Genomic DNA, 15,749 nt, shown 5'->3' with positions numbered 1-15,749 from the left:
TAACCATTTACATAATTCTTCCTGCATGTAGCTGTCAATGTGCCAGCGAGTTCTTGTGATGTAATATTAACTTGGACATTGAACTGCCGTCATATAAACATAAACATTGTGCCACAATCGTTTGGAGATTTTTGATAAAGGGGAGATTTTTAATATAGGGGTGACTTCTTCCCCCCTTGCTCTTTCCTCGCCTACATTCCTCCGTTCATCTCTCCCTATCTTCTTTCAATTTTAGAGGGAGGCAGGCACACCTGGGCCCCATTGCATAAAAGTTACCATTATGGTAACTCTGCCATCCAATGGTAACTTGCATGGAAGCCTTGATTTTGATTGGCTGTGATCATCGTTACCATGGTAGTTACCATTGGATGGCAAATAAGATACAATAACAGTAACTTTTATGCGATAGGGCCCAATAATTTATTTTATCATATTTTATTTGATTAAATTTTTCTTGGGGGCAGAAATGAGACAAGTTTTTATATTGGCGATGCACATGTAGTAATACAATTATTTTTTTCAATTCATTAATGTAATCTCGTTTTCAATTCAATTTTTTCTTGGGGGTAGAAATTAAACAATTGTTTTTATATTGACAATGTAGTATTAGGAAAAATTTTAACTAATTCACATACCTCATTTTTTCAAATTCCTTTATTTTTTATCTTAGGGGGTGTCAGCCCCATGAAACTCCTACAAGTAAATGAGTATTGTGTATATTACCTGTATGATATATTGAAGCCATCTAAACTGAATGCAGCATCGCTGTAGAAGTACAGGTAAGCAAAACCAGATGTTGTTACTATCTCATGCTTGATGTCAACTGAATCATGGATGATAAGACCACTGCAAAGATCAAACAAAATGAAGCAATAAGAGTTATTAAGAAAAAAGACTCTATCAGAATGAGATACAAAAATTTGAAACGAAATCTGATACCCCTTTCAAGTTATTCATGGATGCTCTTTGAATGCAATTTATTACAATCCATGAAAGATCGAGGACCATAATAAGCTGCATTATTTTCTCTTTAAAAAAAAGATGTAAAATATTCCAAGTTCATAATAATTACATAGTGCAATAAAGGAAGAAATATCCATGAAACTCGAGATTACACATTAAAATTCAAGTAATTAATTTTTTTAAAGACTATTACTTAATATTAATCATATAAAAGTTTATGAAATACATCAGTCTGACAGGTGGAATTGTATAATAGGCTTTTGATGAGTAGCATCTCATAATAACAGGGACGTGGGAGTTTACTTCCCTGATTATGACATACACTTTAAAAAGAGAAGAGAATAAATGTAGCAACAATTAAACTTTCATAGATACCCTGTTGGCCCGCTGGGCTTCAGTTCCAATTAACAACTCATCAAACATTTAAAGTCAATTTGACAAGCAATGATTAAAGCAATCTTTGTGTATTCATGTTATCCGAAACTCATTTTTAGGAGTTTATGATCGGATTTTACAATCAGTATTTATAAGATACTATATACATGTAATCATGTCATCTGGATGCATAACAAATGTGAGATTTTAGCCCAAAAATAGGAAGTGTATCACACCCTAATGAATATGCATGAGATGCGAAGGCTGATACATCAAGAAAGTATTGAACAGCAGCGCATATGAGCTTCAAGAAAAATCGATGAGGACGCCTGCACATCCTGCTAAATCTTGTCTCAATCAATTCAGAGAACAGCAGACACATCTATACAGTGCGTATCAAAAAAAAGTTTACACTTTGAAAAAGCCCTGGGAATTAAAAAATATACAACATGTAGGTAATTTTTTCACATATAATCTTAGGTTTGGGTCTTATCTATCCAATGAAAGTAAAAGTTTTGACAGAATGTTACACTTGAGTGAGCACTGTCCATTTTTGTAAAGCTAGCAGAAATCTGTTTGCGCAGAAATGCTCGTTTTCACGCTGTGTCAAGGGGAAAGGGCGAAATCAAATTTACCCTGCGAAACATTTCTCATACATTTCCCTTGCACTTTTAGTCAATTGAAATACAACAGATACATTCAAGCATTTTGTAACAATTTTGCCACCCAAATTGAAATTTCAACACTTAGTAAGCACAACCTTTACCCTTTTTGTGCCAGCTGGATCTGAGGACATAACGAAATCTGAACAACAGTTTATATCAGACATCTCCAGCATTTTTTCACTAAGTTTTTATCATTTAAATAAAGTGGGTTTACATTTCATTTTTCATTTAATACTTGTTTCTCCACACCTTTTCCAAGCTTGACAATGATTAACAAAATGAAAATCAAGCCTAAGCCATTTCATGTAAATCACAGCTCAGTGTAAAGCAAATATCGCCACGATGGCCTCGGTGTGTGGGGGAGTGGGGTGGGGCGCAATGCACTCTTTGAAGTGTTTTGGGCAAGGAAACAAGTTTAAAAAGGTAAAAGATATCTTCAAACCAATTTTACTAGCTAAATTCCATGTGTTCTTCATGATTAAGGTCTACTTTTATTCCCATAACTATTTCAAAGTTCTGCGCAAATCATTTTTCACTAACTTTTCAAAAGTAAGTGGTGCTCACTCGAGCAGAAATATTTTTCAACAGTTATATCATCATTTGCTTAAATGGATCTGTACCAATGTTAAAATGTGGAAAAATCTTCAGGATATTACAAATGTATAATTTTACAGGATTTTTTCTAAGTGTAAACTTTTTTTGGATACGCATTGTAGAGAGCAAGAGAAATCTCTTTGGTTTTTTTCTTTTCCTCTCTTTTTCATCGTTTTCATTTTCCCATTACTATTTCCCCTTTTAATACTTCCCTCTAACCTGGTAAATTTTGCTTATTAATCTACTTTTGTTTACAAATATTGTTCCATTAAGCAATATTTTACATTTTCCTCTCTAACTACTTTATTGTCAGCTCCTTGTAAACAAACACACTTCAAAATAATACCCTCAGCTAGAAAATTACACTGCATTTGTTTTCTTTACAACTCCGAACTTTTCTGAGTGAAAGAGAGGGATGATTTTACCAAAAATAGGAAATAAATTGTATTTCCTGTGAAGGTAAAATCCTACCTTTACAAGAGCTCCAAATTTGGAATCGTTGAGACTTGAGAAGTTTGTGTATAATGTATTTTAATGAAGTAAATGAGTTTGCTCTAAAAACATAAATGTGATATTAATCTTGTTTCCAACACTTTGCTTCCTTATTTATTTTGGTTAATAAATGTCTGTGCACATTAAAGTTCACTGTTTACTATATGTATATGAACCTCAGAGTAATCTAATAACATTAACATTTACATGTATACATTTTATTTCCTATTTCATTAAAAAAGTAGCTTTTTCAGTTGGAAAAATACCATTACTGAGGGGACTACATAGTACATACACGTATTAAATAAACAACACATGGAAGGAAAGATACAATACAATACCAATACAACTATACATATACGTAAACATAATCATGGAAAAAAGGAAAAACAAAAATACATGGTTTATGATTATGATTTAAACACTTTTAAAAAACTATTCCTTCAACTGCTTATTTTTAAGGTGAAATCAAATTTATCCTTCTTCATGAGTATTTGTCAAAATGAAGACTGATGAGAAAACTAGATCATTAAACAGTGACATGTCCACTGCAGAATATGAATGATTCTTATGATACAAGTAATAACTCTCCTCCCTTCCTTTAAGGAGAATCAAACGCAAAAATGGGAAATGCACAAGAGCGAAGGTCTTCATCTATATTCTACCCGCAGGCAACGCTTCCCATAAATCACTTCCGTAATTGGAATCTACAGCCAAGTGAATACATTAGTATGTTCAAGGGAAATCATAGTTAATGACAGGTTATAATGGACAAACACTCACACATGTAGCATCTGTACAGTTCCTAAACCTTTGATCTTGTGTTAATAGTGTCATTATTTTTTTAATGATGATGATGAGGAGGAAGACAATGATGATAATGATGATGACATATCATAGTGATAATAATAAATAATAACAAATAATATGATTTTGATCTAAAATTGCATTGAAGGTCATGGAGATATGACTCAAATATATACATCCAATGAATCATAATTTAAAACAAAAATAAAAATCCCTATATGATTTCTGTGTAAATAAAAAAATAATTAACTTTTTAATGAGGTATTAAAGGGAAAGTTAATGTTCAATCTTGAAGCTATATTTTTATCACATTCTAGATTTACATTGTACATGTACCTATACCTATACCAACCCTTTAAGATTAAAACCAAGAAAAAGTAAAGAAAAATAATGGGAAAGAAACTTTGAGAGCATCCTTGAGTAGTTTTCAATACATTACTTTCCTATACAAATTATTTTTACTGAACATTAAAAAATAGAATAGGTTTCATAAAGTATCATTTGAACTTTCAAAATTGTTAATTTTCTCAGATAAAGGGAAATATTAATTTAAAAAACAGTAACATTTGATGGGTGATCTATAAGCCTACATGTAGGCTCCGTGTATAGAACTCTAATTCTATATTAAGTCTAATAACTGTTTTCAGGATTGTGTAAAAGACCTAGATGGGTTAATGTAAATTGACAACACACTCATAGATTTCTTTTAATAACCAACCGTTAAGTTGGTTAAAACATGAACTGAACTGTTGATTACAAATTCAAATAATTTGTATGCATTTTTGTTTTAACTAACAGTTGAAAGATTCATATCTTATTAAACCATATTATGTAGGTTGATTACAAATTTCTGAGTGCTTGTAAAAAGCTCCTACCTATAATATTGATTCAACTGGGGACCAAAAGTCTCATAAGTAATTATCACTCATCGGGCAAACCCATTATAAAACAAGTCTGTCTTTCTCCTTTATAATGCCTTTAAAAAAAGCAAAAGATAATTATGATACCTACATGTATACAAGTGTAATAAACAAGGTGGTCCACAAACTACGAGTCACGGCGAACATTAAATATGCATTATGCAATATGATCTTTTGACCTCTAGATGACCTTTGAGGCTTTGACCTTATCTTCCTCAAGAACACACATGTGGTATTACCCAAAGATAAGGTGTACCAAGTCTAAAGACAATTGATGCAGATATAAATAAATTAGAGCAAGTTGAAAAAACACTTCAAAAAAGGATGAACATGACCTCATATTATTTGACCTTTTGACCCCTAGATGACCTTTGACCCCATCATTCTCATGAGGCAATATGTGGTATTACATGTACTTAAGGATCATATGTACCACGTATGAAGATAACTGATGCAAAAATACAGAAATGAGAGCAAGTTGACAAAAAAACTTTAACATTTTCGAACAGACCAACAGACGAACGGACCAACAGGAAAAGTGATTATTACATGTTGGTCTCTGCCAAACTTTGTTCAGGCGAGACAAAACTTTAAAGGGTATACTTGTAGAAACTGCTGTAACCATGAGCACTTTTTTTCATTTTCATGAGCACTACATGTAGTCAAAAAGCAAGAAAGTTGTTCAATCTGCATATTTTCCAGGATTTTGGCCATGATATGCTGTTAACATGGTAACACATGCACTAAAATGTGTCTTGGACATCAATATCAGTATGTACAGTATGCAAAATTCATAAGCACTGGTCAAAAACTGAGAAAGTACATGTACATGTAATTCAATTTGCAAGATTTTTACCTAATTTTCACAATTAATATGGCAATGTACAATATCCAACAAGTGCTAGCAAAGTCTTGCACATCTTTACCTCAAGACCCAATATGTGCCATATCTCATGAGAATTCGTTAAACTGAGGAAGAAGTTAGACCCGCAACATTCGCAACAGACCAACTGACCACCCGACTAAAGACCATACATACAGTGTACATGTTGAACAGCATTCAAATTTCGTTTGGCAGAGTTATGATAATTGAATGAATGGCTGTTTTATTTTATACTACAGGATAAAAGAACAGTATCATGGATTTCAATTTGTGGAACTGTCAAAAAGATTTTTCAAAAACAGCATCCTTACAATCTTCTAAAAGAAAACTGAAAAACATTGAGGTACTCACAACTCATTTATAAAATGGTACCCCCCCCCTCATTTTTTTTTTATCACGATATTTGCAAAGCAAGGCTTAGGAAATGTTAGGGAAATGCATTCCAATTCTCACGGCTCCCAGCATAATATCATGTTCTTTTATTTTGTAGTCTCTTGCAGGAATTGATTTGAAACATGACAAGTACAGAACCATAAAAGACACACCACCATTGGCCTTGAGCGCCATGGGTTGCCCACCTGGATAGGCCTATAATGTTACCCTCTGAAAAATGTCAAAACATCAATGCTCTATTTAAATCTTCTTCTAATTTGCAGATTAAAATGGGGGAGGGAAGAAATATAAGCCACCATATCAACTCTTGTTTAAGCTAATACATTTTTTTTAGTTTATATGAAAAGTAGGTCTTTGTACAGAGACACTCTACCCTAATTGTATTCCTTTATGTGTGGGTGTGCTGTGCCCTCCTTTTGACAAGTATTATCATCTATTATATTAATATGACCTTTAAAAAAAATCAAGCAATGTTTTATACCCCTTCTAAGGATGATTAATGGACACTCGAAGAATAAGAGGCCATATTAAATGCTACTGTACATTTACAGCATGTCCATTAACTCATTCCAAAGAAAAAACAGTGACAGTTTATGATAGAGGTGAGGTTATTTTTCCAATAGCTTTCAGGTCTTCTGGTTGTTAGAATAGTCTGCAAGCAAAAACTCATACATGTACAGTATTTGACACTTAAACAAATTACACCATGTCAAGAGTGAAGACTACATGTACACAGTCTGCTGGGCAAACCCTTCACTCGAGTTAAGGGTCTGAATGTGCAGCCTACTCATGCCTTGTGTACTGAAGGCTCTCTCGAACAGCAAGTTTTGTATGTGCTAGTCTTTGCGTGGAGGCACACTTGTTGATCAAAGTTCCAATTAGGGTCTGTGCCTGCAGACTAACATGTACATGTGTAGACACCAAACTCTCAGTCTGTGTCAAACAAGGTAGAGCCAGCCACAAAACATACAGTAGTGAATCTAGTCTCAGACTAAATGTACCGGTATACATTGCTGTATGAGCCATACAAAAGGCAAACAAGTGGAACGCCTCTGGCAGTCTCGCCTGCATTACGCGATTTAATATAGCAGCAGTGCTAACTTTGAAAACTACTATAAAATAATCATTCACAAAAACACCATTCACACATGTATAATGACATAATACCATGTTCATTGACCATAAATGACATTTGAACGGTGGCTTAAGACTTGTCAACTACACCCATGTCCACATTTCATTCACTCTATCTATAAACTTTCAAAGTTATGATGGCAATTCAACAATTACCCCAACATGGCCTAAGTTTATTGACCTTAACTGACCTTTGACCTTGGTTTTGTGACCTGAAACTCACAGGGGACGTTCAGTGATACTTGATTACTCTTATATCCCAAGTTTTATGAACTAGATCCGTAAACTTTCAGAGTTAGGATGGTAATTTAACAAATACCCCCAACACGGCCAAAGTTCATTGACCTTAAATGACCATTGACCATGGTCATGTGACCTGAAACTCGCACAGGATATTCAGTGGTACTTAATTAACCTAATGCATAAGTTTCATGAACTAGATCCATAAATTTTCAAAGTTATGATGGTAATTCAACAAATACCCCCAACTTGGCCAAAGTTCATTGACCCTAAATGACCTTTGACCTTGGTCATGTGACCTGAAACATCAGGCAGGATGTTCACTAATACTTGATTAACCTTATGTCCAAGTTTCATGAACTAGATCCATAAATTTTCAAAGTTATGATGGTAATTCAACAAATACCCATAACTTGACCAAAGTTCATTGACCCTAAATGACCTTTGACCTTGGTCACGTGACCTGAAACTCGAGCAGGATGTTCACTTATACTTGATTAACATTATGCCCAAGTTTCATGAACTAGGTCTATATACTTTCTAAGTTATGATGTCATTTCAAAAACTTAACCTTCGGTTAAGATTTTGAAAATAATTCTCCCAACATGGTCAAAGTTCATTGACCCTAAATGACCTTTGACCTTAGTCATATGACCTGAAACTCAGGCAGGATGTTCAGTAATACTTGATTAACCTTATGTCTAAGTTTCATGAACTAGGTCCATAGACTTTCTAAGTTATGATGTCATTTCAAAAACTTAACCTTAGGTTAAGATTTGATGTTGACGCCGCCGCCGTCGGAAAAGCGGCGCCTATAGTCTCGCTCTGCTATGCAGGCGAGACAAAAAACAAGGGTCTGTGCCTGCAGACTATTCTTACTCTCGCATTGCAAACAGGTGGTGGGTTCACAGCATTAATTTCGCTCAGCAAGAAATTCATCCACAAAAATGCTGCATTCGACCCAGGTGAGGTAAGTCGGGCCAGCAGAAAAGAAGGACTTCCTACAAAAGTCAGTAAGTACCGAAATCGTTGGCCTACATGTAGTTTTGGTGGGGTAATATAGCTGTGTGCCTTGAGCACCCATCAAGATGTATGTGAAAGTCCCAATATACAATACCCTGATCAATTATCATCACATCCAAGATATATTTAATGTAGATAATCTTATTTTTGCAAATCATGTATGTTACTTGCAAACAGTATTGATAAAATTTGCTCTTTCATCATTTCAATAATGTTCCAGAACTTCTAGCATTGTCTAAGAAAATTTCAGTCTTTTTTTAATAGTTCATTTCATTTCAATATTATTTTTCTGTTTGAGAATCATCCAAAAAATTACTTCAATATCAATCAACAAGTTTCTATACTAGTTACTGAATTGCATTAACATATAAACAGACATTTTATATTGTAAGAGTGCAGTCAGTGCACAAGCTTGAATGATTTAACCAAGATATTGAAATATATGAACCAACATTTTATCAATATAGAAATATAGAAATACCAATTCATTACTCATTTTACACAATTTCTTTATATAACCAACAGTCAATAAATGTAGGTCCTGTTTTTAACCAACCTACAGTATATTATTTTCTTCCAAGAGAGTACTTGTATGGAGGAATACATCAATTCTACTCTTAATACACAACCAGGAAATGTAATTCTCATATTTCTCCTGGCTCCACGGTGTATTGATTTGATAATCAAACCGTAGAGGACTACATGTACATCTCATGTTTATTGTTGCTTCTTTATTTATGTTGTGTGACTCACAAGAGGAGCATCTTCATACAAACTTAAGTTGGTCCTCTAGACTGCTACTGCTGATCTGATGCGATGAATGGGCAAGGCATATTTTATGCTTTAGCCCTCTATTTTGCTCAAAATGACAGTTGAAAATATCGTGGACTGTTTCACAAAAAGCCCAAAATAGCCTGCTATTTTGCGAGGTATCTTTACCAGACTAACGTCAGCATTTTGCCTGCTTGTTAAATTTAACTCTTTTTTCTAGGAAAAAAATGTAACACAACTTCTTCATTTTTCATCCACTTTTGATATTGTCAGCTTCACTTGTAACCCTAACACCTCGTTCCCACTTTTGTGCGTTCCTTTACATACTGATCGTCATCCCTTTCGTACTACTGATCGCAAAAAAATGTGAAATATTCACAAAATTTCTATGATCAATTTGATTGTCATGATCATATGATACAATCTGATACCATCACTACATTCTAGTTACTTCACGATTAAGACCACTGTTTCAATCGTGACAGTGGAAACTAGCCTAGGTATGATTTATTCAAATCATTACAGTTATCTTCAGCCGGAGGTATATGGTATACCCATTGATGACTTTAATACATTGCTTACATTGTATGTATTTCAGTAATACCCTCTGAAACAGGAAGGTTTGTTTCTTGTACAAAAGGAAAAGTTTTGTCCTTTAGTACAAAAAGGGTTTCCAACAGAGGAAATGTCTGATGGTGGGATTAGCACTGGTGTTTTTTTCTCTGTTTTATGCATACTACTTATCATGGAAAGACAGAACCATGGGCACTGAAGATCCTGTTTGCATACAATGAACCCGGTTGAAGATATTTCCCAAAGCTTGAGAACAAGATGCAATTTTCCAAGGAATAAATCAACAGAAAAAATGAAAGGTCAATTGGCCGACCCAAGGCAAATTGATTTTGAATAATTGGTCGTGGCGCACATCCTTTCAGAGTATACTCCATACCTCTCCGTACTTCTTCTACAATGACCCGACTTCATTTGTAGGCATGGGCTTCTCTGGGTCGTCACACCAGTTCTCATCAGTGTAAGGAAATTACTCAGTCAATATTGGTCTTCCGTCTCAAAAATACACTCACAAATTTTCGTGTGATCGGGCGTGAACTCCTCTGTGGAGGACACAATTTCTTAAGTGAAATACAAGCTGTATCGGGAAGGCATCATGTATCTGCATTGACTAGAGAGAATAATTCATATTTACAGTACGCAAGGACACGTGTCCTTTCAGTATTCATTTTGGGTTCTACACATTGTAAATTTGTATGCGTCCTGTACAGGCTGCCAAAGAATTGTAATACCATTACCAGTTTAATACTTTAGAAAAGTGCATTATTATTATTATGTTTTCCCTAAAAATAAAGAGCAAGTATGCAATTTCCTTTTTCAGTAATGCCACCGACAGACTTTGGATCACAATACTGTACATTCATGGAGTTGGAAATTCAAATAGGAATTTCATGACATCTGATAATGATGATGCCACTGATGATGACCATGATGATAATAATGTGAAATTACTGAAAAATTAGCAAAATAAGCATGGCGATTGAGCCAGGTGGAGAGCCTTCTACCAAGCAATGTTTATTATTATGAATTGTAATACATTTTCTGATGCAAGCGCAGGGCTGATTATGATGTCACCACAGCATGGTGTACATGTACATGTATAATGTGGCCACGATGGAAGCATGACCAACCAACACGATTGATAAAATATTAATTCTGACATTGTGGAAGCCTGCAGCTGCAGCTTTTGTCTTTGCCTTTTAGGAGTCTGATGCTGTTATTATAAAGCAAAGTGTCAGCAATATGCTTGCTGTGGAAGACTATGAACCGTGGCTACGAAGCAGTCACCGCCATACATTACACTCCAGTCTTGCGTTTATAGCTCTTGTTCTATTTTTATCAACAATTATCCAGTGGCAGTTTTTCGTAACGAAAAGCCCACACCGAATTGTAGTCAATAAAAAGATAACAGAAATTAACGCAAGACCGGAGTAATACATGCTGTGACTGTTCCGCATGCTTCAGTCACGGCTTGTAGTCTTCCACCTCAGACGTTTCAAATATTAACAGCAGACTCATATTATGCAAAGACAAAAGCTTAAACCTCGGCCTAGATACATGTAGGCTAACAGCTAATACTGAAGCAGTATCGATTCTACTTCAGGAAACTGAATGTGAACAGGGTCTATAAAAAGGAGAGGCTGATCTTGCATTTGATTGACAAAGCTTTACACCGAAAACCCACCATGTGCAGGTGTAGTGAGTCTGTTTACCATGACAGTATACTACTTAGTAGGATGAGTGAGTGATTGGGCCATGAGGCACATCCATTGCCTCCTCTCATGTTATAGTTCAGTACCGTTAATATCAAGTGCATTGGGATAAACGGTGTTCATTACACTGAATGTATTACATGCTATTCTCCTCAAAATGAATAATTACAAAATGTAGTGAAATTTAAGCTGAATGTACTCATGTACAGAAGGCCTACTTGTTGCTGGTTAACACAGCATGACAGCTTGTCCAGCGTATAAAATGCACAACATTACATTTTTTATTTAAAAAGTACCAAAAGATGCCTGCCCTCTACACTAATCATGATCACCTTCTATAATTGCTCCTGCCTCCTAGGAAAATGTTTCACAAAGATTTAAGTCTGATTAAAAATTAGAAAAATTCTTGAGTTCATCATCAACCAATATAAATGGAAGAAGACAAGAAAAAAGGGAAAGCGATGCATCACCCTATTGGTCAGATCATGTTCAGGGCAGCTCCCATACTGTATAAATCAATGAGATCAAGTGTTAAATCCCGTGTGCACATTGACACTTAAGCATGACTTAAAATCAAACGTAACTCTTTTTAACACACCCCAAGGTGTCTTTAATACATACTCTTTAACTCTTTGCACGCTGAATTAATTTTGGGGGATAATGATTACAATTGTTTCCAAGTTATTTTCTTTAATTCAAGATTTCCATACTGCACCATTGATTCTTATTACTATTAGATGTTGACCAAGAACTATTACATTTTAATAGCTTCTATGATTTGAAGGTAGGTGACAAAACTAATTATTACGATTTTTTAATGTAATTGTACGAATTAATGTGCAATATTGCAGCATCAGCGCGCAAAGGGTTAACGACCCCCCCCCCCCTTCCCCCTTCCCTCAAAATATATTATTCTGCATATACTGTACATGTAAATAATGCAATCCAGCACTCAGCATTCTACAAACAAAATCATGTACACTTTTTGTTACCAAGGTTACATAGCACTAGGTTAATGGAAAATAAGTTCAAATCTAAGCAAGATAACACTGCATTAAGCCTTCATTCTCCCCAGTGAAACAGATAGTGGTCTTAAAACATTCAGTATACATGTATGGTGTAGTTGACATCTATTCAAAACATATGAAGTTAACTACTGTAGGTATTATTCATCATATGAGAAATCTCTGATTCAATTGTATTTTAGAACATGTTGTATAGCAACTTAGTTTTAACACAGTACTTGAAATCTATTTCATTTGTATCTTAAGTTTTAAAAGTGTATCTGCATTTTTTTTTACAATTTTACTACCAAACAGAATAAAAATTGCACATTGGCATATTAAAAGTCCATGTACCATGAAGTGAAAGATAGAGCCTCTAGCTCTCTTTCATCAACTGCAAAATCTGGTGAAGTAATTGGACTAACAAGAACATTCGCTTATTTTGTTGTACAATGCCTCAGAAGTTAACAAAATAAAGATTATATGGTCACTAATAATCAACTTTTCCTAGAGTTTGAAAACAATTAATGCAATTAGAAAGTAAAATCCCTGAGCAGCATACTTTTAGCTAGCGGTGATTAAAAGCAAGTATCTCTAGCACTGAGCAGCACTGTGCATCTACATGTATGCATAATATTCATCAAGCACAAATAGAAATAAATCACATTGTGACGTCACCATTAGCGTGCAACAGTACATTTTGGATGGTACGAATGTTGCTCATTCCATTGGCTGGTATACAACAAGAAATGTAGAATATGTTAGGTGGCAAAATGAGAGCACCCAATTCCAATCCATTACAGTGCTTTCAATTCATTTAAATGACTACTTCTCGTGAATGTAACAAGAACAGAGAGCTTTCCTTTCCTCTTTCATAACATACCATTAATTGGTATGAGGGAGAAGACTGATCACTCCTCAAAGATACGCTAAATATAGACCAATCTTGTCAAACACTTTATCCATCAGCAAAATTTTGCATGCACAAGTGGTACCATAACACCAATGGAGGTGTAATAATATAATTCATAGTCTCCCATGGGTAGTCTATAATAGCGCATGCAATACAGGTGATACAACAGTATTTTATACATCGTCAAATAAAGTGCTGAACTAACTCTCATATAAAAATCTAATAATGTCACACCAAGTCAAATTTGCATTTTGACCGAGATACCAAAATTTTAAAACAAAACTACATGTACATAGATATGGCGTCTCTAGTTGTTAGGCATGTACCGCCTACCCATCCCTTTCTCTCCCCATTTATATTACACCAGCCAAACATGTGTGTCTAATCATATATCTAGACATTATCAGTTCTGAAATGACTAGGTTTATAATATGAATGATGGATATTCCCTGAACATAATTTCTCTCCCCTCACATCACACTCCTATTAAAGGAAATGCCCCTAAAATTTAAAGAGCTTTCTTTTCAAGCTACACCAAAGTAATTGGGGTATAAATTTGAACACAGGAGATACATGTAGATGGAGAGTAGAGAGTATCCATTCAGTACAGAATTGGCTTTACTTCATGGATCAATTTAAGCAAGTGTGTTATCACTACATGTACATAAATCCTGATTTATGTGCAATTAAGATGTCATTTGCTGATCAACATGAATGCGTTGAGAGTTGAAACAGAAAGCATAGTGGTAGTAACGATGAGCACTGTCCTTGGCTTGGCCAGATTTCTTTTTACACTAGCGATCTTAACCCCGGACTATCACTCTGAGCACCGCTATTGCTCGGCTAACCCTGCTATTTTGCAGGGCCAAATAATCCTGAAGTGTAGGTGGGGTTAACTCACTAGCAAAAAAACTGAAAAAAGTGGGCTATTATCAAAGCTTAACAGGTACATGTAGGTGGGGCTAAATGGCAATTTAGCCCTATGTACGAGGAAATTTTTGCTGACGTAAAAAGCATATTACCGGTAATCTGAATTCCTTCCTTAATCCTTTACCACTATTCCTATAGGCTACACCTATTCATTTTAACACTGAATTCTTCCATTCCTCACTTATCTACACCTCACTTTATTTTTCCTCCCCATCCCCTGCCTCATCCCACCCCAATTTCACTCTCCCTCTACTACTATCAACACAAAGAAGAAAATCTCAAAGAGATTTCAGATTTATTGGGCAATGAACTAACTAAATAAATACATGATGAATATAAAAATAGAAGTTTGAGTAAAGGTTATGGATGTAAATAAACCTGGGTGCTCTATCTATGTACATCTACCTGTCATAAATCCACCTTGATGCCACGTCCACAATGCAAATCTCTTGTATATATTCCCCATATCACTCACCAAGCATCATTTCAGACATCCAAATTCAATGCTAAGATTCTATCTCAAAATATAGCTGAAATTGAATTTGAACACAAGTGTTTGCATTTATTAATAAAATATATGTCCAAAACAAAACAATTCTGGTAGAATATTAGTATTTGCTGAGGAATAAGCAAAACAAGCGTGGTATTTGGTCATGTTGACAGGTGTGTTTCCAAGCAATAACTATGTGTTTGTCTAACTCTATTGATCATGGGTTTCTACATGTATATTCAATCATGCACTTCATAGCATTCAGTTTATGTAAATACATCAGAACCTTAATTAATATTAATATACATCTTTGAAAGCTATCAATTAAACTATGACCATAAAGCCTCTCTCCCTTGGACTTATTGCTCACTGCCATTACTCAGAGTTGGCTTTAATGAGAAAGATATCAACCATTTATTGGGTTGACCTTCATGCTTATTTGATTTCCATTTATTCATTTATTTTTACTTTTTTATTTGTTGATAAAAACTTAAGCTTGCCCTTGATAATATCTTTTTAAGTATTGAACATTCAAGATGATCTCCAGAGGTGCATGGGTCAAATGCATGACTACGTTTTGCCCCAATTCTGTGGACATTTGACCTTTTGAGTGATAACAGTGCATACTCGGCTGGCCGGGCTCAGGGCTCGGCTTCAACTTGGTCCTTTTTTCTTTTCTTATTAAAGTATAAAACAGGCGTATTTTTAATGACCGCATATATCATAAACCAATCCCTGTTTAACGTTTTATCACTCCCTTCTAATTCTACAGGTATATCAATTTATGCATCAAGAAGAAAAGCCGGAAGTCATTTCCTTTTTTTCATTACTGCAATCTTGGAATAATTAATTAATATTAATGAATAATCT

The 15,749-nt window shown here is 34.8% G+C and overlaps 1 protein-coding gene across 1 annotated transcript in view; it reads right to left on the bottom strand.

The window, feature by feature from the left end:
- The window catches only part of LOC129273012 (attractin-like protein 1), a 33,259-nt gene that overhangs the window by 3,480 nt on the left and 14,030 nt on the right, over positions 1 to 15,749 (bottom strand). Inside the window, exon 4 of the mRNA XM_064107428.1 lies at positions 724 to 846. Coding sequence (XP_063963498.1) covers positions 724 to 846 — 123 coding nt within the window. The remainder of the gene's footprint in view (positions 1 to 723; positions 847 to 15,749) is intronic.

The sequence above is a fragment of the Lytechinus pictus genome, chromosome 12 (assembly GCF_037042905.1).
Source record: "Lytechinus pictus isolate F3 Inbred chromosome 12, Lp3.0, whole genome shotgun sequence".
In the NCBI taxonomy this organism is placed as follows: domain Eukaryota; kingdom Metazoa; phylum Echinodermata; class Echinoidea; order Temnopleuroida; family Toxopneustidae; genus Lytechinus; species Lytechinus pictus.
This window is presented reverse-complemented; position numbering and strand designations above follow the sequence as displayed.